Source organism: Cherax quadricarinatus, chromosome 38 (assembly GCF_038502225.1).
Source record: "Cherax quadricarinatus isolate ZL_2023a chromosome 38, ASM3850222v1, whole genome shotgun sequence".
NCBI lineage: Eukaryota > Metazoa > Arthropoda > Malacostraca > Decapoda > Parastacidae > Cherax > Cherax quadricarinatus.
The window spans coordinates 12,968,026-12,994,311 of record NC_091329.1 but is presented as its reverse complement, the minus strand read 5'-3'; the positions used below and the strand labels follow the sequence as shown (position 1 = coordinate 12,994,311).

The window sequence follows — 26,286 nt, the reverse complement described above, 5'->3', positions numbered from 1 at the left end:
ATTAATAGTTGTACCATAAACACAATCTGACAGTTCGTTAACGTGACACAACATACTATTTATGTCATTTTACCGAGACGTTTCGTCTACTAGTGACCATCAATTCTCAAAAGAAAATTGATAAAATTCCTAGACGAACAACTCTCATATTTTAAGAAAAAAAGGATAAATAAATATAAAAGATGTGATATAGCGTGATATATGAAAGTAGTTTGTTAGATTATGTATTGGTGGATAAAACGTTGATGGGTAGACTTCAGGATGTGCATGTTCATAGAGGGGCAAGATGTATTTGATAATTATTTAGTTATAGCTAAAGAGTAAGAGGTAGATGGGGCAAAAGGTGGGAGACGGCCGACGTGTTAAAAAAAATCGCATATTGTCTTATTAACATACCTGTCATTATATTCTAGCATTGATATACATAATGCTACAGAGAAAATTCTATATCGTATATACACAGGCCGCATCGTCGACATAAATTTCAGCAAACCACTTGAAACCACCTTTATTTTATTGCAACTTTATAATATATTGTGACAGCTTACAGAGACTATAACCTTTCTGGTAGAAGTTACTATAAATAACTGTACCAACTGTTCATTATATTTAAAGCTTAGGCGAGCGTAGAATAATGCACATGACACTATACAGTGATATAGAGGAAACATACATGACACAGTGGATATATATATATATATATATATACAAGCCAGTAAGACAGTGAATAAATATACACGACAGTGTACATACACATGGCTCAGTGAGCACGTATACATGAGAGAAAACACGTACGCATGACAGTAGGCACGCATACATTGCAGCACACACATATACATGACAGTGGGCACATACACATGATGCAGTGGACATAGACATGTGGCAGAACAGACTTGTTTTGAATATGTGTTGCTGCACATATTCAAAACTTAACACAATAATTGATACTCAATATACATACAATATCTTCTCACTATTGAAAAAAATAAAACATCTTTTTACATTAGCCTATATATGCAGACAGTACTATAATACATAAAGCAATCATCCATACAGGCATCAAATTCAGGTAACTATTAGAAAACTATAATTTTTTCATTATGTGAAATAAAAAAAAGAGCAACTGTCTTCAAATTAACATTGTAACTCAAATTTAACAATGGTTGACAAAATGTAGTATGAATGCTGTGGGCCAGTCATGGCAATGCTTAATACATACAAAGGTAACATATTTACAACTTCAGAGAAATGCACATAGCACAACTATACAGTATGTACACAAGGATTACCTTTCTCAAATGTAAAAGCAATGCTGACAGTTGTGCTTACATATATGTTGGACTTCAAGTCTGTCTGGTGCTGATCCATTGGAGCAGCTAGGTCCAGGTGACGTTCCCTGAATCTTAGAAGAGAGGGACGTGTCACAAACTGTCTCACATTTAGAACTTTGTGACGTAAGTTTGTGCTCGTCTTTGAGAATGTCTTGTGAAACACAATTTTTTTCATTTTGAATATCTTTGGTGGTTGTCTTGTTTGGTTCGCTGTGTAACTCATTAAAAGCAGGTGTCGTTACTGTAATTTTGGGTTCAACAGAAGATGGTCTCGGGACATTAGTTGTGAGACTTTGTGACACATGATTCTGTGCATCGATCTCGCGTGAAAGTTGCTGGACCCGAGTGAGGGAAGATGACCTGGGTACCTGCCTCGACACGACCGTCTGGGTGCTAGTGTTGGACCATGTCTTAGCCTCTGTGTTCGTCGAAGACTCTCTTGTAGTTGATACACCAGAAGCAGTCATCATAAGTTCGTTTATTGGTTTTGTGAGAAGTGGTCGAGAGCGAGTGGCGCTTACAGATGTCTTAGCATTGAAGACTTCTAAAGTGCTTGTGCAGGAGGCAGTTGCTGTCCTGTTGATGGTGGTCATCTTAGGGGTTACGTCTGTGCAGTCAATGACTGCATCCTCCAAAATAAGGATTTGTACTTGGTTGTCTGGCTTGCCCCTCAGTGCTGGCACCAATTCAGTCTTGTTTACATTGTTCTCCTTTATGTTCACATCAGTCGACGGCCTCTTCACATCACTGGTTCTCAAGGAGAGCTAAAAGAAAGGAATTCTTTGTAAGTGATGTCTTAATATTGTTATTTCCTAGTCTTAAAAAATAACTAATACAAATCGAATATATCACAGACAAGTTTAAAATATTTATGGATTTCAAGTTAAAATGTGAAATTATGAAGCTATGTTACTGCAAACTTTTTTTTATATTTTATTAATAAAATCCATACAACAAATATAAATCAAAATGAGAAAGCGTTTCCAGGTCTGCTGTCCAACAAACAATATTACATACACACATCAGTATTCTGTGTAAAAGCAAAACCCCTTCCCACAATTCCTAGGATACAGACCAAAATGTATAATATCAACAAAACATAATGGAGCTACCCTGCAAAACAAAGCTATACCATGGTTACAAAAAAAAAAAAAAATATCCACGATATTGTAAAAATCTGTGTCTGCATAATACACAGGAAATAATCGTACTGCTTACAATAATGCATGGCATAAACAATAGAATACAACTGACGTAATACACAGAAACTTTTACTATGGTTATCCTAAAGCAGTCATCCATCAACCCCCCCCCCCTCCCCTTCAGGATCCCACTTCACCCCACCAATTTATTCCCTACTACTAAATGTGCTTTCTACCGATCCATACCTTGTAACAAAAATGGAATAGTCAATATCATCAGTAAGATATCAATAGGCATGTATATACAGTACTTGGCACAATAATGGACCACTCTAAGAAGACCGCATCATATAAAGTATAGCACAACATAGGAAAGAAGTGTTTTGAACAAACATTTTAAGACTATTACCCACTTAAAACTTCTATATAAAGCATCTCGTTACACACCATACCAATAATTAAAACACAAATCTTCCAGCACACACTTTACGACTCGCAGGTCGCATTAAATACATTGCTGTGACTCTTATGTACTGACTTAGTAAAACCAGTACTAACAGGTGCACACAGAATACATCTCAAAAACAATTGCAATACAAAACTCCAAACAATTCACGCTATATGCAACTAACACCAACCTGGGAAATTAGAAAATTTTGTAAAACGTAAACATTAAACACGGCTTAGCCTCTGTTGGTGACTTAGTGGTTCAGCATGACTCAGCATAAGAAAACCATACCGTGGTTCTGAGTACCACTCCCCCCCCCTTTCTCAGACTATGATACTCAAACACGCCAGCAAGACACTATACCCCAGACCACACAAAGGTTCCCTTCCTTCACCCTACATTACACCCAGATTCACCATACACACCAAATAAAACATAGTCCAGACGCCAAAAAAAACTAACTCTTCTCTTCCCCCCCCCCGGGAGACCAACCCCTAGGCTCCACCAAGGGATTATACCTACCCCCACCTCATTACTCCCGTAACGTTTCCATCGTTAGATTCCTATACCCCAACGAAAAAGCTCCCTCCCAGCATTGCCCATATACCTCTCTATTCCTACATTTCGTCCTATACACATGACACATCAGTGCCTTGACACGCATTGCACCCCTAAGCCCCCGCATACCCCACGACACATATAAATAGTCAAGTACCAAATATGACACAGAACGTCGTACAGCATCCGAGCAATCTCCCATTTCAAGACTCAAAACTCTAAGCATCGACAAACCCCCCCCCCTCCCACTCGTCGAACACCCTTGAACCAATCCCTAACCTTATGTAAACTGTCACAAAAGTATACCACATGAAACGCCGTTTCCGGCCACCCACACCACGCACAGGTCTGATCCTGGGTCATTCCCATAATGTACAATTGTGCATTGGACGCCAAAATCCCGTGGAGGAAATGGTAACCAGTTTCCCTAACCCGTGGTTGTAAGCGCAATTTCTTGAACCCCTGCCATATAGTCTTCCAATGATATCCTGGGAAAACCTCAGCACCGATGACTTCTGCCGATGTTATACCTATATTATCTAGTTTACCTGCCTTAACTCTCACAGGGTTTTGCACCATCAATAAGTGCCGTAACATTGCTTCGCACCTTGTGAGGTCCTTCCCCACCCACCATCGTCGAACCTCCCTCATCACTGCATCAACTCTCACTCCCCTGACCCCACCCCTTGTTAGGAATTCCTGTCGTACATATATGCCCATTAGACGACTGTGTAGTGGTATTAGCCCCAAACCTCCCCGAGTTACGTGCGTCATAACTATGTCTTTCCCTAACCAATGCCTACGGTAACCCCATATGAAATCCAAAGCCTTCCTCTGTAACCGCAACACATCGTCCGTCATCAATGGATAGACCGCTGAAACAAACCATAATTTACTATACACCAGTACATTGACAACTATTACTCTTTGGTGTAATGTTACATCACCTGGTCTCCATCCCGCCATCCTACGAATTGCAGCTGTAACTACAATGGATGAATTAAATGCACGCGCCGCCTGTTCGTCATTGCAAAAATGCACACTGCAGATCTTTATCCGCTCAACGGTTCTCCACCCATACTCCGTACCTAACGTCCCGCCCACCCAGGACCCCACCTCCAAAAGTTTGGATTTTTCTCTATTAATGCGCATGGAAGACGCATCGCTAAAAAACCTTATAACCTTATTTATGAATGCTAAACCATTCCTACTATGCACCAAGATGGTGGTATCGTCCACATAACCTAAAATTTCTACTGCTTCTTCCTGCGCACAATCCTCCCCCCCTACCCCACCCATTACCAATCTATAAAAGGGGTCCTGCAAACAGGCAAACAAAAGCTGCAAGAGGGGACACCCCTGGCCCAGCCCCCACCCCATGCCTATCGTGGACCCCACCCTCCCATTGACCTGGACTCGTACCTGTGCCTCTGTATATAACATGCGTACCCACGCTACTATTTCTTCCCCGAAACCCTGCTTCAATAATATAGCTAATAATGTTTCCCTATCCACATTGTCAAAAGCCTTTTCCCAATCCAATCCTACGACTCTGCCTCCACTACAATCTTTCACGAAACTTTTGAGGCGTCGATGACCATCTCTCATAGATCGGCCAGGAATCCCATATTGCCCTTCCCATATTACCTTGTCCAAAACTCGTTTCATCCGGTTTGCCAAAATACGCGCAAAGATCTTATAATCCGCCCCCATCAATATGATGGGCCTATATGCCTCCAAAGATTCGCAGACCTCGGCCTTTGGTACCAATACTACAACACCCAACCCCGCTTCACCGCCCATGCTACCTCTAGTTTTCATTGAATTGTAAAGTCGAACCAACATGTGTTTTAACAGTTCCCAATGAACTACATAAAAATCACCTGGTATCCCATCCCAACCAGGTGATTTCCTCATTGCCTGTCCCTGAACAGCCTTGGAAACCTCCTCCTCCGATATACAACCCTCCATGTCCTCTCGATCCACGTCTCTCAAATTTGCCACTATGCCATGCAGTAAAGCTTCCCTCGCCTCTCGATTCCCCTCTCTACCCTTCCATTTTCTCTCAAACCATTGGTCTGCATAGGTCCCTATGCTCTCAGTAGTAACTAGCCTTTGTCCTTTATGATAACCACCCAAGTCATCACCGACCACTACTGACAAAACTGTCGTCACCATACGTCTCATTCTGAAACTACGCAGAACCCCAATAGAGGGTTTATCCCCCCAAAGCACCTCCTCAATCCCAGCTCGCACCCTCAAAGCCTGAAATTTATCATTCTGAATTTCCCGTAATTGACTATGTAGGCACTCTATTTCTGCTAGGTCATACCTCCCGCCTGTACCATAACAATCCTGCAGCTGTCCCTCTAAATACTTTTGCTTCCCATATCTATAACATGCCTCCTCCTTCCCTAACCGTCTATAAAAACCCTGTATTGCATGTTTCGCCTTTGAATGCCACCACTCTACAACATCCTCTATCCCATTCCCGTTATTCCAGAAGTCAACCCACCATAACCTGAAAGCTTCCACAGCATCGACTCCTTGCAACAAGCTGACATTTAATTTCCAATAACTAGTAAATACACGGATAGCGCCCTCCCACTCGAGTGTTACCAGAACACCACGGTGATCTGAGAAACCCAGATCAACACAATCGACCCTGCCACTACGGATTAAGTTGGTGATATAAACCCTGTCCAACCGCGCAGCGTAACCCCTTCTACAAAACGTATGTTCCACATTCCACCCGTCGCTACCCACAACATCCACTACACCAATCGCCTGCAATACCTCACGTAAAACCCTTAAATTACACCCCCCACCACGTGGTTCGACGTCTTTCTCCCGGATCACACAATTCCAATCACCTGCAACGACAGAAACTAAGGGTAGACTTCTGAGAAAATAAACCAAAACATCACGTACAAAATCCTCTTTTACTCGTCGATTTGTTGTCGCTGGCATATATACTCCCACGAAACCCACCTGAATGTTCCCCCACGAACCCACCACACACACAACCCGGCCCCCTCCGCCCCACTCCCATGCTACGAGCTTAGAAGGGCTGGTCTCCCTTATGCCTATCACAACCCCACCCTTGAGATTATCCGAATTTCCCGCATAGCACTTATACCCTTGCACACGTAATTCACTACCACACGGAAAATTGTGTTCCTGTAAAAAAAAAAACGTCAACATTCATACGTCTGAGCGATACCTCTACCCAACGTCTCTTGACCTCTGCTCTGAGGCCATTGACATTCATTGTTATACACTTAAACTCTCTGGTTAGGTTTTCTCATTTCGTTTTCCCATCACCTTTATACCTGACTTGGACTTGCCACTGCTGCACCTGCCCATTTTCCCCACACTTCCACTTAACTTCTCTAAGGGGGGTCCCTTAACTCCCTTGGCTACGTCAGCCCACACCATTTTACCAGACCTTTGACCCGGTGTTAAGACATCGTCCTCCACATGTGTACTGGGCCTCTTACGTGACACTCCCTCGTAGTCCATAAGCCCATCACTGTCCGTTCTATGTACCTCGACGTCCGTCACCACCACAGACGTAAAAGTCGTACGCCTTTCCTCACCGCCCACACGTCCTGCTAGACCATGGTCGACCACAGGCGACACCGCCAATGTAGGCGGTAAACCCTCTGTCGCCGGGCTATCGAGGATCCTCTGTAAGTCTTCAAAACTGGGCAATATCAATGGCGTTTGTGCCTCCTCTTCCACCGGAGGTGACGCACTGTTCACGCACCCAATCGCCTCGATCTCCGACGCCGGAGGTAGCGTCGAGACGATCCCCTCTGCAGCATCCACTGCTTCACCCCACTTTACATCCGCTGGTAAAACCTGCAGCACGTCGTCCACCATTGTGGGCTTCTGATGGGCCAGCTCATCCTCCTCCATCGTATCTTTGGATGCAGTGTCTGTCAGGTCCGATCGTTGTTTCCCTCGTCGGTGCTCACAAGACGCCGCCATATGACCCGTTGCACCACACAGTCGGCACGTCCGAACCTGGCCTGGGTAGGTTACGTAGACCTGCGTCTGAAAATCCTCCAAATTGACAAACGAGGGAATTGGATGTCTCAATGTTATTTTCATAGAAAAAGAACCTGCGAGCATACCAGCATAAAAACCCTGGGACCAACGCCCAATTTGGTCAGCTTGTACGGTGCCATAGCGCCCAAAAGTCCGACGGATGTCCACCTCGTCTGCCTCGAAGGGGATATTACGTAGACGAACCCACGTATAACTTGCCGATACATCACGCAGGCGCACCTCCAGACTAGCGTTGATGACAATCCGTTTTTCTTGAAAGGCATCCACAACACTCACATACGCAGCAGACGACACAAATTTCACAAAAATTCTCGCGTTGCCGTTCAAAGAAATCCCATATAAATCCTCACGTGGGATTCCATATGTATCTCTTATTACAAGAGGCAGAATGACGTCAGCGGTGTCCTGGTATATTGCACCTTTCAACAATTCCACACAGACAGTGTTGACTCTTCTTCTGCGCTCCGCCATCTTGAGAAAACAAAACTTCTCAATACAAACACCAGAGGGCACCAGCCACACGCTCTGCGTCCGCCCTCACCAACAGCTGGGTGAGAACTGTGTTACTGCAAACTAGCTACAAATCCTACATGTTTGAAAAAATAATGAATTAAGCAATTAGTATGCTAGCTCTGAGACATTAGAGTGTAAGCACTGACCCTGCGAAGTGAGAGAGCTTGAGACATGTTCCTCCTCAGGACGAAGACAAACTCAGCCTGGCGGTCCCGTGGCCACTTATTTTTCACCTCCAGTGGCAGCTCCTCTGGCAGGATCATCCGGTCACTATAATTGGGGCTACGACGAACCTGCCATACACGCAGATAATTAATATTGCAGCCATCGTTAATATATTGCTTATTACAGCCAAAATTAATATATTGGCTGCAATAGGATATTTTTAAAGTTTAATTTTATTTTAATTTCGTAACATACAGTACGTTTATTGTTCTTGATACATGAATACTGCACGAGGGAGAAACTGTAAGGTCTTGACCTGTCGACCCAACAGTGTTTAGGCAGATATGTTGAGTTATTAATACCATGATAATGACATTAATTCTAATCAGATGTCTTACAAAGTCTCAGGGAAGTGACTGACTCTCACTGTTGCTCCGATCTCCTTCTTACATAAATATTAATGGCAATTCAGATAAGCAAAATTCTTCTTTTTGATTTGCTAAATTCACAAGTGTGATGTCTTTAATTATATTACCAACAGGTAAAAATGATTAACTTTATATCTGCTTTGCCTCTGATTCTAACTAAAAAAAAATGGAAAATATCCAAGATATGATTATTATAATTTCCAGGAAATTTTAAAATTAATAATGAAATAGCAAACTGATTTTTTTATATAATCAAACTTTAAAAATTTGTTCACTGGCCAAAAAGGCATACTGGCTAAACGAGGACCCAGGTACCAAATGTAATGATCCATGTGGGCTTAGAGCTTCAAGGAATACAATGTAGCAGCCAATACGTGATAACCCCCCCACACACATGACCAGTGAAGAGGCGGTTCCAGGAGCTATGAATCAACCCCTGCAACCACAATTAGGTGAGTACACTTTGAATACTATATAGGGCGACAAACATAGAAAAAAGACAAGTCATGAAGTATTTATATGCATCCGGAAATCAGAAGTGTGCAGGTGAGAAAGGTGACCAATAATATATTACCGAGATGAGAGAGGGAAGGGAAAGGGGAAAAAAGTACATTTAAACATAATGTAAATCATAACATTTTATCGATGCACTTAATTAAAAATGCTTAGGTAAAACTTTCGCATACACAAAACCTGTAAATTTATTATTGAGAAACTTTCATTTTTTTTTCATTAATTCTGGTGGTAAAAAATTTTTATACTAACATCATGTAACCAATAATAATACCTAGAAAAAATAATATTTCATATATTGGACATGGAAATTTATCATGTAATTTTCAGTAACGTGACTGTGTTCAGTGAAAACTCATTGTTTTCCGAACCCACCAATACTTGTTCATAGTCCAGGGGGGTCACCACCCCCCGTGGCCCGCTCCAGTGTCTTGAAACACACACCACACTTGTTTTTGCTATTCATAATAGCTTTATAATAGTATATCCGCCTCATCCATAATGGTGCCAGGTCATTCTAACCTGAGATTGTTTAAACCATTCCTCACTGTCAATTCACTCTCCCAATTCTACCGTATATCACTTATAATAATAATAATAATAATAATAATAATAATAATAATAATAATAATACGTTAATAAAAAGTAATGATAATGATCAAATTACGTGCTAAACTCGTATGGGTCATAGTTATACCACTGATAGTTAATTCCTATCATTAAAGTGATTCGAATTACAAGAGTGATCAGTCACAGGAGATAATCTACACTTACATGACCTGCTGGAGCTCTTTAATTAACCCTAATTTTTCTCAGGTGACTCCTGACCTCTGTTTAACATAATAGTTGAACATGATTTTTTCTTTCCTCTCCCTTTTCCTTTTCCTCTCAATTTTTGTCTTCCTCTCCTTTTTCCACTTCCTTTCATCTCTGTTCTCCACTTTCTCTCCCTTTTTTTCTTCTCCCATTTCCTCTTCCCCTCCTTTTTCCTTTTCCCATGCATTCCCTCCTTTTCTCTTCCTCTCTTTTTCCTATTCCTTTACTGTTTACCTATCCCCTTTTCTTTTATGTTTTCCTTGTCCTACTTCTTTTCTTGTCCCTGTTCAAGAGACTTTCTGAATGCTTTAAACCTAGGAAACTACTAAGGGCAATACCTCGTGAATGGCGTAGTAGTACTTGTTGTCTCGCCTGTTGTAGCAGTTGAGCAGCAGCTGAACCACATCCTCGGCTGTGGTTCTCTCCGATACCAGCAGTGACTTGTACTGAGACTGTCAACCCAAACATTACCATTAATAGGCTGTTTCCATACATTACTACAGGAGTTCGAATATCAACTACCATAGTTTAGTGGTGAGAGTTGCGGCTCTCACTGTTGTCTCCCACTGAGGCAGGGTGACCCAAAAAAAAAAAAAAAGTTTTCTTTTTACATTTAGAAATTTATACAAAAGTTGGGGTTACTAGCCTCTTGTTGCCAATATATATATGTGCCGAATAGGTAAAACTTACGAATAAAGCAAGCAAAAATTTGTGTATGCAATAATTTCGCAAAAATCATTCTGAACCTATCGAAAAAATATATTTCACTGTGTTTGTTTATTATTAAATTTGTAAACTTATCTAAAATATATTTAGTTGGATTAGGCTAAATTAAATTGCGCTTGTTATAATAAAGTTAGGTAGGTTTTCTAAGGTTCTTTTGGTACAAAATTATTAATTTTTACACTAACATAAATAAAAATATATATCAATAAACGTATAAGAGAAAATTTTAGAAAGGACTGAATTTTAAACGAGTTCTTGCTAATTGACCAGTTTTACCTATTCGGCACGAATATATATATATATATATATATATATATATATATATATATATATATATATATATATATATATATATATATATATATATACCTGGAAATATGTTGTGAATAGTGTTGAATGTCATTTTTAAGTTTTTTTAAATATAAAATAATTTGAATTTAGAACAAATGAAAAATAAGATAAAAAAAGAAGAATAAAGATCAAAGATATAATATATATATATATATATATATATATATATATATATATATATATATATATATATATATATATATATATATTTCAACAAGTCGGTCGTCTCCCTATAACAGTTCTAGAGGTGGTACCTCCCTATATTATATATATATATATATATATATATATATATATATATATATATATATATATATATACAGAGAGAGAGAGAGAGAGAGAGAGAGAGAGAGAGAGAGAGAGAGAGAGAGAGAGAGAGAGAGAGAGAGAGAGAGAGAGAGAGAGAGAGAGAGAGAGAGAGAGAGAGAGAGAAAGGAGGGGAGAGGGCGCACCACACTCACCCCAGGCATGAGGACAGTGTCGTGGACCTTGATGACTCCTCCTCGACGCATCTGGAGTGCGAACCTGGAGTCACCCAGTGGTCTGCATAGAGCCAGCTGGGCGGGGCGAGCACCATCCTCCAGCACCAGCAGTGACCGCACCGGGGCGCCCGACCACCTGCCAACGCACACTCAATGTAAACACTCGTATTTATCTTCCTTCCATAGTTCACAGGTCACCTACGTCTCATTCGGTGGCACCGAGTGATGTGTATCTTTCAGGGGAAGACAAGCTAAGCTTACTGTAATTCCCATTTTAGGAAATAAAGAATCCTTAAGTGTTGCTGTACAAGTGTTATGCACCCTTAATAACCTGCATTTAGTAAATAAGCTAAATTTAAAGCCTAATAACTCAACGAAAATATAGGACACTCCTCACACCAAGGTACCATCGAAGAGAAACTCGTGTCTGGTGACACTTGTCCTGTTTCCTGACCAACAAAACACCTTCATCACCAAAGATTGTCAGGAGAAATATGTAAATTCCTCTTAAGGCGAGTCCTAAGTAATATTTAGACCGATTTAATGGAGCTTTTCTTCATATGACGGAGGCCTTCCACTGGCCTCGTAAAAAAATAAAATAAAAGATCATACTAAGATGTGATGGCAGGGTTTTTACACAACAAATGAAAAACAGAATGATCACCTACAGAGGTTGACTGACTGACCTGCGGACGGTGACTTCCATAGTGAGGTAGAAGAGGTTGGGGTCGCGGTGACGCATGCGGTACTTGGAGAGGAGCAGCGCAACCACCTCGCGGCACGTCGCTCGCGCACTTACAGAGATTGTCTTGTATTCGATGTCGGAGCGAAGACACTTGGCAAACACTCTGATGGTCGTCTGTGGAAGCAGGGCAAGGTTAGTGCCAGGGTATGAGGAGATAGATAGATAGATAGATAGATATAGATAGAGAGAGAGAGAGAGAGAGAGAGAGAGAGAGAGAGAGAGAGAGAGAGAATGAGAATCCCATTTCACAATTAACTAAAAATTTATTTAAGACCTACTGAAACGTCTGCCTTTCATTTCCAATTTATTGGTTAGCTTTGACAATATCACACTGCAGATATACACATACACACAGCAATATATATACATGCATACATACTCATATACTAATAAATATACAAGTGCACAAACAAGCATTCATAAATATACACATTCATACATCTGCATACTCATACATATGCACAAGGTTATACATGCATAAGCATATATATGTACACAGTACACCGCACACAAGTATACATTTGCACACATATATATATGCACTAGTATAATCTGCATACATAAATAAAAAATATACATATATACATGCCTACGTACGCAAAAGTGTTCATGTATACCTAAGTACAAACATACACATACACACACACACACTTAGAAGGCCTACTGGCCTTCTGCAATGTGGTTCCAGAATATGCAAAACAACCACTGTGAAAGGATAATGAAATTCCAAGCGCTTTCGTGACTACTCACATTATCAAGGAACAATAAAAGTAGTGCATCAAAGGAAGGCATATAAAGGGTCTAGACCACACCTCACCATCACATCCTACAACAAAGCAACACCTGACGTGCGACTCATAAGAAAGAGAACACTGCTGCAGGCTCGCTGGCCCAACTAGACAGCGCTTGGAATTTCATTATTCTTTCACAGTGGTTGTTTTGTATATATATATATATATATATATATATATATATATATATATATATATATATATATATATATATATATATATATATATATATATATATATATATATTGAATACATCTAGTGCTTGTGATCCTCTTTCCTGCAGCACGGTGTGACACCAGATTTTATAAATTAGAAAGAAAATAATGTGGTGTATGTATGAATGTATGAGAGTATTGTGTATTGAATATAAGGAGAAGCCTGGGATTTATCATTCGTCTTCCTTGTTTATGAGACTGAAAGAACAAGAAAAGCAATTCTGCTTGAGTGCAAAATATTTAACAGGCTTCTGTTACACACTCGTCTAAGAGGACAGTACCTCCCTGGATGATTGTCTATCAACCCACTACTTCCTTGGTCTCGGTGTATATACATTGATATATATACAATCCATGGTTTGCCTACCCAGTTGGTAGTTAGAGTGGGTTAGACTGGAGGTAACAAGAGGGGTGCGGGAGGGGTTGAGAGAGGAGGGGAAAAAAGCGAGGGCAGAGGCGGGACAGAGGCATTTCCGGAGCATTAGACAGGTGTAGTATGGACTTCTCTCACCACGCCCACGCATACGCCCACCACATCATCACCGATTCCAACACTGGTAAGCCAGTGGTCACTGCTGTCGTGGTGTACCGCACAACTATTGCATACACCACCTTCATTTGTCCTGGGAGACACTGCCATGCAGCTTCCATCATACAGTGCCACCGTCACATTGCCGGCACCGCTAAACACCTCACATTATGACAAACACCCGGGATTGTTTTCATGACCAATGCTGAAGGGCTTTTAACCCTTAAACTGTCCAAGCAGATATATGTTCACATGCGTAGTGCTCCAAAAGTAGATCTACGTTTTTTTTACATATTTTCAAATATAACAATAAAAAACGTAGATCAAAATTTTTTTACACGTTTTCAAATGTAAAAAAAGAAAAGAAGATCTACTTTTTTACATACTTTCAAATGTTGAAAAAACGTAGATCTACGTTTGGCCAGTTTAAGGGTTAATCCAAGAAACTGGAGTTATCCTCCTCATCCTCTGACTAAACCTGATTATCTCCCATTCCCAAGGTGCTGTATGACCCCGAGGGGCTTAGCGTTTTCTCGAGAATAAAATAATAATATTTTGAGATACTGAGTAGGTGCTAATAGGCTCAGTATTAACTTGACTTCCCAGTTAATAAAATTATCCCCGAGGGATAAATTTTTCAACAAAGAACAAATCGACAATAAAATGGGAGCAGCTGCTGCATGTGACTTCTACAGTGAGTTACTCAACGACTGTCACACTGCTTTATTTATTGGTTATTAATGGGTGAATTTACTGAGTAAAACGTTAGTTAATCATGGGAAAATTCACTGAGTGAATGCGTATATCCTTCGTTACATATCGTAAATATTGTCCTGTGTGGTAATACATGTGATTCATGTGGTAGTTCTGTGGTTAAACCCAACAAGGTGGTGACGGTGAATCATGTTTATAATTAGTGAATCAAGTCTCTAACAATGTTTAAATTATACGTCACGAATCGGTGAATCTGACAGAATAATGACGTTCAATGTCACCCAGATAATCACACAGCTCATCCTCCCCTCACACACACATACACACACACACACACACACACACACACACACACACACACACACACACACACACACACACACACACAAGAAAGTAGTTCATATTCCTCTATAAAAAAAAATAAATACACTAAAGAGGCAGTCAACAGTAATATACAGGATAAGCGAATGGACAATGGGATACCTAAACAACAGGAAACAGAGGGGAATCTCAAGGAAAGAAACGAAGTATATAAATGGGCGAGCGTAACCAGCGGGGGCCCTCAATTATTAGTCTTTGGACCCAAACTGTTCTTAAAATATGTAAATAATCTCACCGAAGACCTGGAGTCCTAGAAGTCTTTGTTCACAAAAATCGAAAATAAAAAATCTAGGCGTTGACATCATACCTCTCACTAAAATCTCATATCAAAATAATTACTTTGGTGGCAAATGCAAAACTTTGGAAATATATATAAGTGGCATTCAGGAATTTAGATAAGGAAGCACTCAAAGTAATTTACACAAGATATAATCAAATCACAGAACGTGTGGGACTCGAACCTATGGCAAGCTAATCTTAAAGCAACCAGGCCAGTAGTGTGTTTACAATCGTGTTATGTACACAAGATACGTCTGGCCAATCCTCGAGTAAGCAGAACCGCCGTAGAGTTTATAGCTAATAGAATACATGAAGAAGAAAGATGGAAAGATTTGAATAAGGCTAATACCAGAGCCGAGAAACAAATACCATGAAGACCGCCACAAATGGAGAACCAGACCGCTAAAAGATAAAAGAAAGATGTTAAGAGATAATGACATACAAAATACTCAAGAGAAATAGACAGGGTGGACAAAGAAAAACTGTTTTGTATGAGAGGCAACAGTTCGAGGGTGATCATATGACAGAGGGACTTAAGGGAACATTTTCAACGTCAGAGCTCTTGTGGTTCCATGGAGAAATTTATTTTGCCATTTTTTTCTAGAAACTCTAGTCTTGCTGGAAGTCACATCCAGGGCGAACTGTCAATGCGTAAGAAAACTTCGGACTAGCTGGAGGTACTCAAACCTATAACAGAGAAAGTGGAGGCCATTAACAGAAAAGCCTCAATGCGTATTCCTGACCTGGTTGGCTTTTACAGTCTTATGCCCTATCTGTTGCTCGAATGTTGAACGAAAGATATTGTTGCACTGCGGTGTATCTAACATTCGTAATTAAAAAAAAAATGGACGGAAGTGTCTCTTCCAATATAGTAGAAGCTGAAATTATATAAAGCGTCTAATAAGATGTAATGACTCGAGATACACACAATACACACAAACTCAGTTAGGTAATTATAATCAAGGTCGACCGTCTGGTGGTGACCAAGGACATAAGAACATAAGAACGAAGGAACACTGCAGAAGGCCTACTGGCCCATGCGAGGCAGGTCCAAGTCTCCTACCGGCTTAAGCCAATGCACCCAACCTAGTCAGGTCAGGTCACATTGACTTAAGGGAGGAACACGGCAACCGACCTGGTAGCACAAGCTATCAGGTCTAACTCACACCCACCCACATCTACTCATGTATTTATCCAACCTATTTTTAAAGCTACACAACGTTCTGGCCTCTATAACGGTACTTGGGAGTTTGTTCCACTCATCCACAACTCTATTACCAAACCAGTACTTTCCTATATCCCTCCTGAATCTGAATTTTTCCAACTTAAAACCATTGCTGCGAGTCCTGTCTAGGCTAGATATTTTCAGCACACTATTTACATCCCCTTTATTTATTCCTGTCTTCCATTTATACACCTCAATCATATCCCCCCTAATTCTACGTCTTTCTAGAGAGTGCAGTTTCAGGGCCCTTAGTCTATCCTCATAGGGAAGGTTTCTGATACATGGGATCATCTTTGTCATCCTCCTTTGTACATTTTCCAGAGAATTTATATCCATTCTGTAATACGGTGACCAAAACTGTGCAGCATAATCTAAATGAGGCCTAACCAAGGATGTATAGAGTTGAAGAACAACCTGAGGACTCCTATTATTTATGCTTCTTGATATGAAGCCAAGGATTCTATTAGCTTTATTGCGAACACTTATGCACTGTTGTCTTGGTTTCAGATTACTGCTAACCAGAACTCCTAAATCTTTTTCGCAATCCGTAATATTAAGATCTACATTATTTAGTTTATATGTGGCATGGTTATTGTCCTGTCCAACATTTAGAACTTTGCATTTGTCTATATTAAACTGCATCTGCCACTTCTCCGACCACTGCATCAGTCTATTCAAATCTTCCTGGAGTGCTCGAATGTCCTCGTCAGAATGAATTCGACGGCCTATTTTGGTGTCATCGGCAAACTTGCCGATGTCGCTCTTTATGCCCTCATCTATGTCGTTTATGTAGATTGTGAGCAGCAGGGGGCCCAACACTGACCCCTGTGGAACACCGCTCGTGACGCTTCCCCACTCTGATTTCTCCCCATTTATGCAAACTCTCTGCTGCCTATTTGTCAACCATGCCTCTATCCAGGAAAAAATTTCTCCTCCTATTCCATGTGCTTTAATTTTCCTCAATAGTCTCTGATGTGGGACCCTGTCAAAAGCCTTACTGAAGTCCATATACACAATATCATATTCATTACCATGATCTACCTCCTCAAATACCTTAGTGAAAAAAGTTAATAAATTCGTAAGGCAGGAACGCCCCTTTGTAAAACCATGCTGAGATTCGTTGATTAATTTATGCTTTTCAAGGTGGCTACGAACTGCCTCGGCAATTATTGATTCCATAAATTTTCCCACTATGGAGGTTAGGCTTATTGGTCTATAGTTCGAAGCTAAGGACCTGTCACCTGTTTTGAAAATAGGTATCACATTTGCCATTTTCCACTTATCTGGCACCATGCCAGTTTGTAGTGATATGTTGAAAAGATTAGCCAAAGGTGTGCTAAGCTCCTCTTTACATTCCTTTAGAACCCTTGCATACAGTTCATCAGGGCCTGGGGATTTGTTAGGTTTTAATTTATCTATTTGCCTAAGGACCATGTCACTTGTGACCCTAATAGTGCACAGTTTATTATCGTCCTGTTCTACATAATTTATCATTACTGGAATATCGCTGGTATCCTCCTGTGTAAAAACTGAGAGGAAGTATGTGTTAAAAATTCTACACATTTCCTTATCACTGTCAGTGAGCTGACCCGAGGAACTTTTGAGTGGGCCTATCTTGTCCCTGATCTTACTTCTGTATACCTGAAAGAATCCTTTTGGGTTAGTCTTCGATTCTCTTGCAACTTTAACCTCATAATCTCTATTTGCTTTTCTAATTCCCTTTTTTATTTCTCTCTTTAACTGAATATATCGATTTCTTAATTGCCCCTCTCCTCTTTTGATTTGCCTATATATGCCTCTCTTTTGACCAATCAGATATTTTAATCTATTGTTCATCCATTTAGGATCATTTTTGTTTGATCTGATTTCCCTGTTTGGAACATAATTTGACTGAGCAGCTAGAACTATGCCCTGGAAAGCATCATATCGGCAACCATCACCACCTACCTGACCCCTAGTCAGGTCATTCCAGTTCAGCCCACCTAAGTAATTTTTCAGTCCTATGAAATCAGCCAAGCGAAAGTCAGGGACGGAGACTTGATTGCCATTATTAGGGGAATTCCATGATATGTTAAAACTGAGTGATTTGTGATCACTCTCCCCAAGCTCATCATTAACCTCAAGATTATTAATTAGTGTTTCCCTACTGGCAAGAACCAAGTCAAGGAGGTTATTTCCCCTAGTTGGCTCTGTCACAAACTGTTTTAAAAATACAGAGTTAATAGATGATTATTATGGGGGACGCAGGGGGAGGGAAGAATGAAGGGGAGAGAGGGGAGGGGGAGTTGTGGTCTCCACATATAAATTAGTCGTAAGTACAAGACTACAAAATGCGTTGTTTGGTGGAGCGTGAGGGCGGGGATGAGGGTGCGTCAGGTAGACACAAAAGCAGAAAGACAGGTAGGTAGAAAGACTGGCAGGTAGTAAGACAGACAGGTAGTAAGACAGACAGGTAGAAAGACTGGCAGGTAGTAAGACAGGCAGATAGAAAGACAGGCACGTAGAAACAGGTAGGTAGAAAGACAGGGTGGTAGACAGGTAGGTAGAAGGACAGGTAGGTAGAAAGACAGGTTGGTAGAAAGACAGGCTGGTAGAAAGACAGGCAGGTAAAAAGACAGGTTGGCAGATAGAGAGGAAGGTAAGCAGAGATGCAGGTGGACAGAGATAGGTAAACAGAAAGGTAGATAAATAGGTAGAGCACGGAGGCAAAAAAAGGGAATATAATGAGAAAGGCAGGTGGCAGGAATACTGGTTGTAGGGAGAGAGGTACTAGAGATAGGTGGGTGTGAGGCAGGGGCAGGCAGGTGGGTGTGAGGAAGGCAGGGACAGGTGGGTGTGTCAGACAGGGTGAGGTAGGTGTGAAGCAGGTGGAGGCAGGCAGGGGCAGGCAGGTGGCAGTGCCACCGGATGTCTTGAAGGTAGAGACAGTGTCTTCCCAGCCATTAGCAGCCACACACTCACGTCTTGATGCACAGGAAATTCCTTGACAATAATCACTTCACAATAAGCGTGAATCACGCCCGCCACCACCACCACCGCTACACTACTTCTCACTATGTCAATATTACGCTCGGCTCACACCCAAAGGGCCTCCCGACGGGGCGGGATGTATGGGAAAGTCTCCTTGTACCTACTGCTACTGTTCACCCAGCGGTAATAGTCGACTGTTGTGGGTAGTCCCACTGAGGAGTGGTAGTATATCTTAAAACCCCACTTCAACTTGACATTCTACGACGCGTAATATTTTGAAGGTAACAAAACATCCAATGTATGTACACCAGGCGTCATTTACAACATAATAAAGGTACTTAGTTTCACTTGTCATTAGCAAGGTGCACTTGTCATTAGCAATATAACAAAGGTTATTCGATGCTAACACTAGTACACCACGTTTAAGCTTTGATGATAATGAATGAGTAATTTCCTGGGATGAGTCGACACTTGTTATTTGATTGCTACTGTGAAAAAAGTACTCCTAAAAAATCCTGATCTTTCCGCCACATTAATGCTATAATTGTGTAACGGGACATATAGATTGAAAAGTTGTGAGCATAAATTTAAATACAAAACAGCGTGTCAAGTCTTGGTGGCAGGATCGGCATCAGTGGGGTGGAGTGAGAGAGGATGGAGTTAGAGCGGAGTAAAGCGTAGTGGAAGATATTTTTACTGTGGGACAGCCTCACTCACGTCCCCAGAATGGTGAGTATTTTTTTTCAAACAAGTTTACGAAACACTGTAAGAAAGGAACTAGCAAATGAGAATGAATAAATAGAATATAAACAGGAACTAACAGGTTTATTATCCATTATAATGAAATATGTCAAGTTAAATATATATATATATATATATATATATATATATATATATATATATATATATATATATATATATATATATATATATATATATATATATATATATATATATGTAGAAAGTAACAAGGTCAGTAGACTGCTAAATGTTGCTACTACTAGACTAAGGCTAGGCTATATTATCTCTGGCAGTACGGTTTGTATCGAGATGTCAATGACATTAAATGCAAAGTGTGTGGACAGACAGGGCCATACACTCAAACTTGATTATATCTTTAAAGTGTCCATACATCCAACCTCTCAGAGACACTTCAATGCAAACTTTACATGATAGTATCCACATTTTACATCGACTAGATGAATGAACTGTTTTTATAGAGATTGCAACACAGCTGTGACCAATGTTATTTAGTGGTAATAAGATATTTTTTTTAAATGTATTCCATACTGCATTGTGTACAACAACTACATGAAGTAATTGTAAAATGTGAAATGACTAATAGTTCTTTCTAGTGATATAACAATGTCCACTGGGTTCTGACAAAGACCCATTGTAACCTCTGTAATCATGTTTTTAGTGCTTCCGCTCACAAGATGAGCTGCGGGTGCACAATAAACTAGCCGAATAGGCGGCACAACTAAACTCATCTCCAGCCTACCTCATTTCACCTTTCACCTCCTACACTGTCAGCATCTCGGCACCTCACATCCCGCCGCTCTTCTGGAAGGAAATCTTTGAAGCCGCCGTAGCTACTCAACCAGCAGTTCAGTGTTTAACGATATCCTTATGGTTTCATTCTGCTTTAATGCTCCGACAGATTTCGTTACCCCATAATGTAACTCATAATGTAACTATCATATAGGGTAGCGTAGCAATACACAGTGGGTGTTCCCGCAATGTAACTATGATACAGAACAGGGCAACAAATTGCGAGTGTTCTCACATGTAACTACCAAATACAGTCGGGTAGCTGCACACTGGATGTTCCACAATGTAATTATCGCATAGAATACGATAACCGCACACTGTGGGGGTTCCCAAAATATAAATGTCACAAACAATAAGGTAGCCGCACACTGTGGGTGTTCCCAAAATGTAACTATCAAAAAGAATTGGGTAACCGCACACTGGGGGTGAACCTAACTACGGTCGATAAAGAAAAATAAAATAATTTATCTCCCTTCCTATTTTGAAGTCTTGAGTACCTTCGCAGCCAGCAAAGTCAGCATACAATTAAAATTCTAACATTTACTACAATTTCACGAAACATACAAAACAATTCCCATGGTCTGTGTCCTTGGGAAGTGGACGCTCAAGGAAGCATACTTGTGGTAGCCTTCCAACCAATGTCTCAACTGCCAGGCATTTACGGGTAGAATTCCTACGTTTATTTCCACTGGAGAGTGTCACTAGAACAACACAGCTGACCGTGAGACACTATGGGTGATGGTGACGGGGAGGTACAGGGACAGTTACGAACAGGGAATGGAAGGTTAGAGGAGTTTTCGACATTGTAACTTGGGAAGGTCAGCAGGACGGTAGGCTGGTTTGGTGGGTAGAAACGTTGATTGCCTAATGGGGGTTTAAAGTCAAGTGGTTACACGAGGGGTCATTAAAGTTTTATTTCATCCTTTCACCACTAGCCAAGAATAGGTTAATCTCTAAAATAATGATTAAAGTATACTCTTAAGTGTATATACACTGGAAGACATACACCCACGGTGTATGTCTTCCAGTTAAGTTTTATCAAATTATATCAGTGGCAACGCATTGTGAAGGAAATTTAATGAGAGTATCACGTTTGTCATTTAAATCATACTGTACCTCCTAAAAATCACCTCAGAGACAGAGAGAGAGGGAAGGAGGGAGGAAATAAGGTGGAGGGGAATTCCCAGAATAACAAGAGACACGGACATCAACAGGTAAGAATAATGAAGCAATGTGAACAGGCAATTGTGTACGTAGCTGCCTCAATTCCTGGTACCAGTGAGTCACCCGTAAGTCATATACTCACCCGTGAGTCATACACTCATCAGTAAGTCACATATTCACCAGTGAGTCACATACCAGTGAGTCACATACTCACTAGTGAGTCAAATACACACTCCTCAAAACGTGTTTGTCAATTTGCTTGACACAATCAGCATTTCCTTAAAGTGACTGAGGTAAGAGCTGTTTGTATCGTCTGAATTCACTAAATACAACACTTATACCCTTTAACTTCACTCTTATTCTCGCTAATTAATAATAATAATAATATATCTTGGACGGTAATCAGGTTTCCTCCGAGGAGGGGGGGGGAGCTATAATTCCTCGAATCGAGAGCCCTGATAAATGAAACTGGTTGTATTTAAGGACCTGCCAAGCATAGGCCAGTAGGCCTCCTGTAATGTTCGTACATTATGTGCCTACATGTGTTACCTCCGTCGTGTGGTCTACTGTATCTGCTGTTACTAAAATTCCTTTACTTGTACCACTGTTACCTTCCGAGCAAACTCCTAGTTATCAGGTGCTCTGCACCATGCAGTCTGCACCTCGCTGCTAGAGCCTGTACATCGCTGTTAGAGCGTGCACCTCGCTGCTAGAGCGTGCACCTCGCTGCTGGAGCCTGCACCTCACTGCTAGAGCCTGTACCTCACTGCTAGCCTGATCGCTGTTAGAGCCTGCACCTCGCTGCTAGAACCTGCACCTCGCTGCTAGAGTCTGCACCTCACTGCTAGAGCCTGTACCTCACTGCTGGAGCCTGTACATAGCTGTTAGAGCGTGCACCTCGCTGCTAGAGCGTGCACTTCGCTGTTAGAGCCTGCACCTCATTGCTAGAGCTTGTACCTCAAAGCTGGAGCCTGTACATCGCTGTTAGAGCCTGCACCTCGGTGCTAGAGCATCGCTGTTGTACCTCGCTGCTAGAGCCTGTACCTCGCTGCTAGAGCCTGCGGCTCACAACTCAGTCCTTAATTCGTGAACCGGACGAGACATCTAGCTCGCTGCTAGAGCCTGTACATCGCTGTTAGAGCGTGCACCTCGCTGCTAGAGCGTGCACCTCGCTGCTGGAGCCTGCACCTCACTGCTAGAGCCTGTACCTCACTGCTGGAGCCTGTACATCGCTGTTAGAGCCTGCACCTCGCTGCTAGAACCTGCACCTCGCTGCTAGAGTCTGCACCTCACTGCTAGAGCCTGTACCTCACTGCTGGAGCCTGTACATAGCTGTTAGAGCGTGCACCTCGCTGCTAGAGCGTGCACTTCGCTGTTAGAGCCTGCACCTCATTGCTAGAGCTTGTACCTCAAAGCTGGAGCCTGTACATCGCTGTTAGAGCCTGCACCTCGGTGCTAGAGCATCGCTGTTAGAGCCCGTACCTCGCTGCTAGAGCCTGTACCTCGCTGCTAGAGCCTGCGGCTCACAACTCAAAAGAGTCGGGCTTAATTCGTGAACCGGACGAGACATGAGCATGTTTACCATGCAGTAACTAGACACACAGGTGTTAGTCGGCTGTTGTGAGTAGCATCCTGGAAAAAGACATTATGTACCTTGGACCCAAATAATTAGCTATATGAAATAAATAATAATAATAATAATAATAATAATAATAATAATAATAATAATAATATTAGCGTTGTCGGTGGTGGTAGCTGCCATTGTTGTCTATGAGACCTGGATGAAGGGTATGGAACAATAACCTTGGTGGCAGTAATGATACTTTAATAAAACCTCAATACCCCTTTTTAATACTCATCAAAAGTCCAATTCTAAATTATATTTTTTATATATAATGTTACATATCTCTACTGTCGCCTGCTCGGATATTATATATGATTATCTTCACTCTTTACCGTGGTGTTGTTTTCTCACTATTATCTCTGTATTTTAGTGTCTTCTCGCTCATCATGTTTATTCTCCCACACCTCACCCCTTTTCTCCACCAGGCCTCCTTTCACTCTATCCTTTCAACGTCAACTCTAACGTACTCAACCATCACTACGCTCCACCGTTCCCTTCCTACCCGAGCTAGCTACCCAGTCATGGAGTACTTAATTCACTCTCCCTGAGGAAGATGGTATCACTTGCAACATACTTAAACTGCTCGGTTATGTACTAGAAAATCCTTTACTTGAAGTATGCAACATGAGCTATGTAACTAGGGAGCTCCCTACATCATGAACCAATAGTCTAGTCACTCCCATTCCACAACGAAACGAACAAAATACATTTCGCCCAACATCACTCACTAGCTGCATGTGTAAAACATTTGAAAGGATGGTTCTCAATTGCATCATGCATGGAATCAAACAATTTTTGTACCTCTAGCTACATAGTTTCATGTATGAAAGAAGTGTGTATGTAGGTGGATGGTGCGTGTACATGGATGACAACCTTTTATGCTGGTCTAGAATCATAAAAGTCTAATTGAAAATTTTCAGTTAGGGGGCCCCAAAAAAAGTGTCTACGGCTCAACCTTATTAAATATTTTAATTAATGCTTTGATAAATGCTAAGCCAAGGAAGCTCAATCATACGATTAGCTTTGTTCATGACATAATGATTTTCACCATCGAATTCTTCAACACCCAAAACATCCTTAATTATGTACCAGATTCGTTTCAGGAACTGGAGCTGATCATCATCGCTAAGAAAACAAAAGACACTTAATGGAGGTCTTCCCCGACAGTGAGGTGCAGGCTGCAGGTTCCCGCTGCACGATGGGTCTCGGCTCGAATACGTAGCCAGATACAGATATTTCGGATACGAGATCTCTCTATTTTAACTCTGTCACCAATACAAAGAAAAGTTGAGCGTACTTCAAGCTGTGGTTGGATTTCACCCAAGATATAGTCGATATGAGAATAGTGAAAATATATTTTGCTTATGTAAGATCACTAGTTGACCATGCTGCACCCCCACTTGCTTTTGTGCCAGACTAAACACTTGGACGGTTCGAAAATTTTCAGAACAAAGCTATGAGAATCATCCTAATATGACCATATACTACAAAAGTACTAGACATGTGGAAAGATCTTGATATTTCAAGCATCAGAGATCGAGTTTCTGAGAGAAAAATGTCCTCACTGCTGCTAATATGCTCAGGCAAACCTATCCAATCCCTAGCACAGAAGCCCTCCACACTTTCTTCACTTCAGGTGAGTACACCTCCGAATGCATCATGAAAACTGAAACTGACTGTCGAATGAATCTCACACACACACACACACACACACACAATGTCAAATAAAGTAACAGCTATACTTCCCTGCACTATGGTAAATTATTTCTTTCCTCATCTCTACCTTACACATTTCCCCAAAGAACTTTATTAGATCACAATCAAGCTTTGCCTTGAAACTAAGCATGATGCCTTAAGTTGTACTGATGTTCTAGTCACACAATATTCTCTTCCACAAATTATGCATGCTGATGGCTCCACCAGTCCAATGGTATAGATGGTAATGTTGATGTTGTTATACAGAGCGATGGATCCTATGTAACAGCTGGAGCACGAACCAACATCTGAGTTTCAACCTTTTAAACTTAACTGTTTACTAGTACTTGCACTCAAATGTGTTTATCTATCTGAAGTTGACACCTTAACTGTAAGTGATTCCCAATGATCCATAACTGTTTTGACACAAGTGTGTCAGTTAGGACACACTTGTGTCAGAAGACAGAGTACATACACCTTTTGTGGATTCCCTTTCACATTAGCCATCAAACACATGATAGAACTGATGAATTGGCAAAGGTTTATGCTTTCAAAGGAGTAGATTACAACATGGAGTTGTCAATCAGTAGTTTGAGGACAAAAATGCGAAAAACAACTTAAACTTAACTGATTCAAGACGTTCTGTTACACAGGAGGAGCCATATGTTTATGGCGCTTCCAATAAAATCAACAGAATCCTCATAGTCACACCTTTCCTTACCCCTACACTCCTCAAACTCACACATCTTCCAATCCAAAACTTTCCATGTCTCCCCAGTCCTATACTCCCCCCACCCACACCAGCAACCATCACCAACACCTCAAATTTATTTCATTAAAGCGAATCATACACTCA

General features: G+C 41.1%; 1 protein-coding gene across 1 annotated transcript in view; it reads right to left on the bottom strand.

Moving 5' to 3' along the window:
• Positions 1-492: 492 nt before the first annotated feature.
• Positions 493-26,286, bottom strand: part of LOC128693013 (serine-rich adhesin for platelets) — a 118,238-nt gene continuing 92,444 nt past the window's right edge. The window contains exons 3-7 of the mRNA XM_053782460.2: positions 12,234-12,406; positions 11,527-11,683; positions 10,327-10,440; positions 8,213-8,359; positions 493-2,095 (exon numbers count right to left, since the gene is read on the bottom strand). Coding sequence (XP_053638435.1) covers positions 1,295-2,095; positions 8,213-8,359; positions 10,327-10,440; positions 11,527-11,683; positions 12,234-12,406 — 1,392 coding nt within the window. The 3' untranslated portion in view covers positions 493-1,294. The remainder of the gene's footprint in view (positions 2,096-8,212; positions 8,360-10,326; positions 10,441-11,526; positions 11,684-12,233; positions 12,407-26,286) is intronic.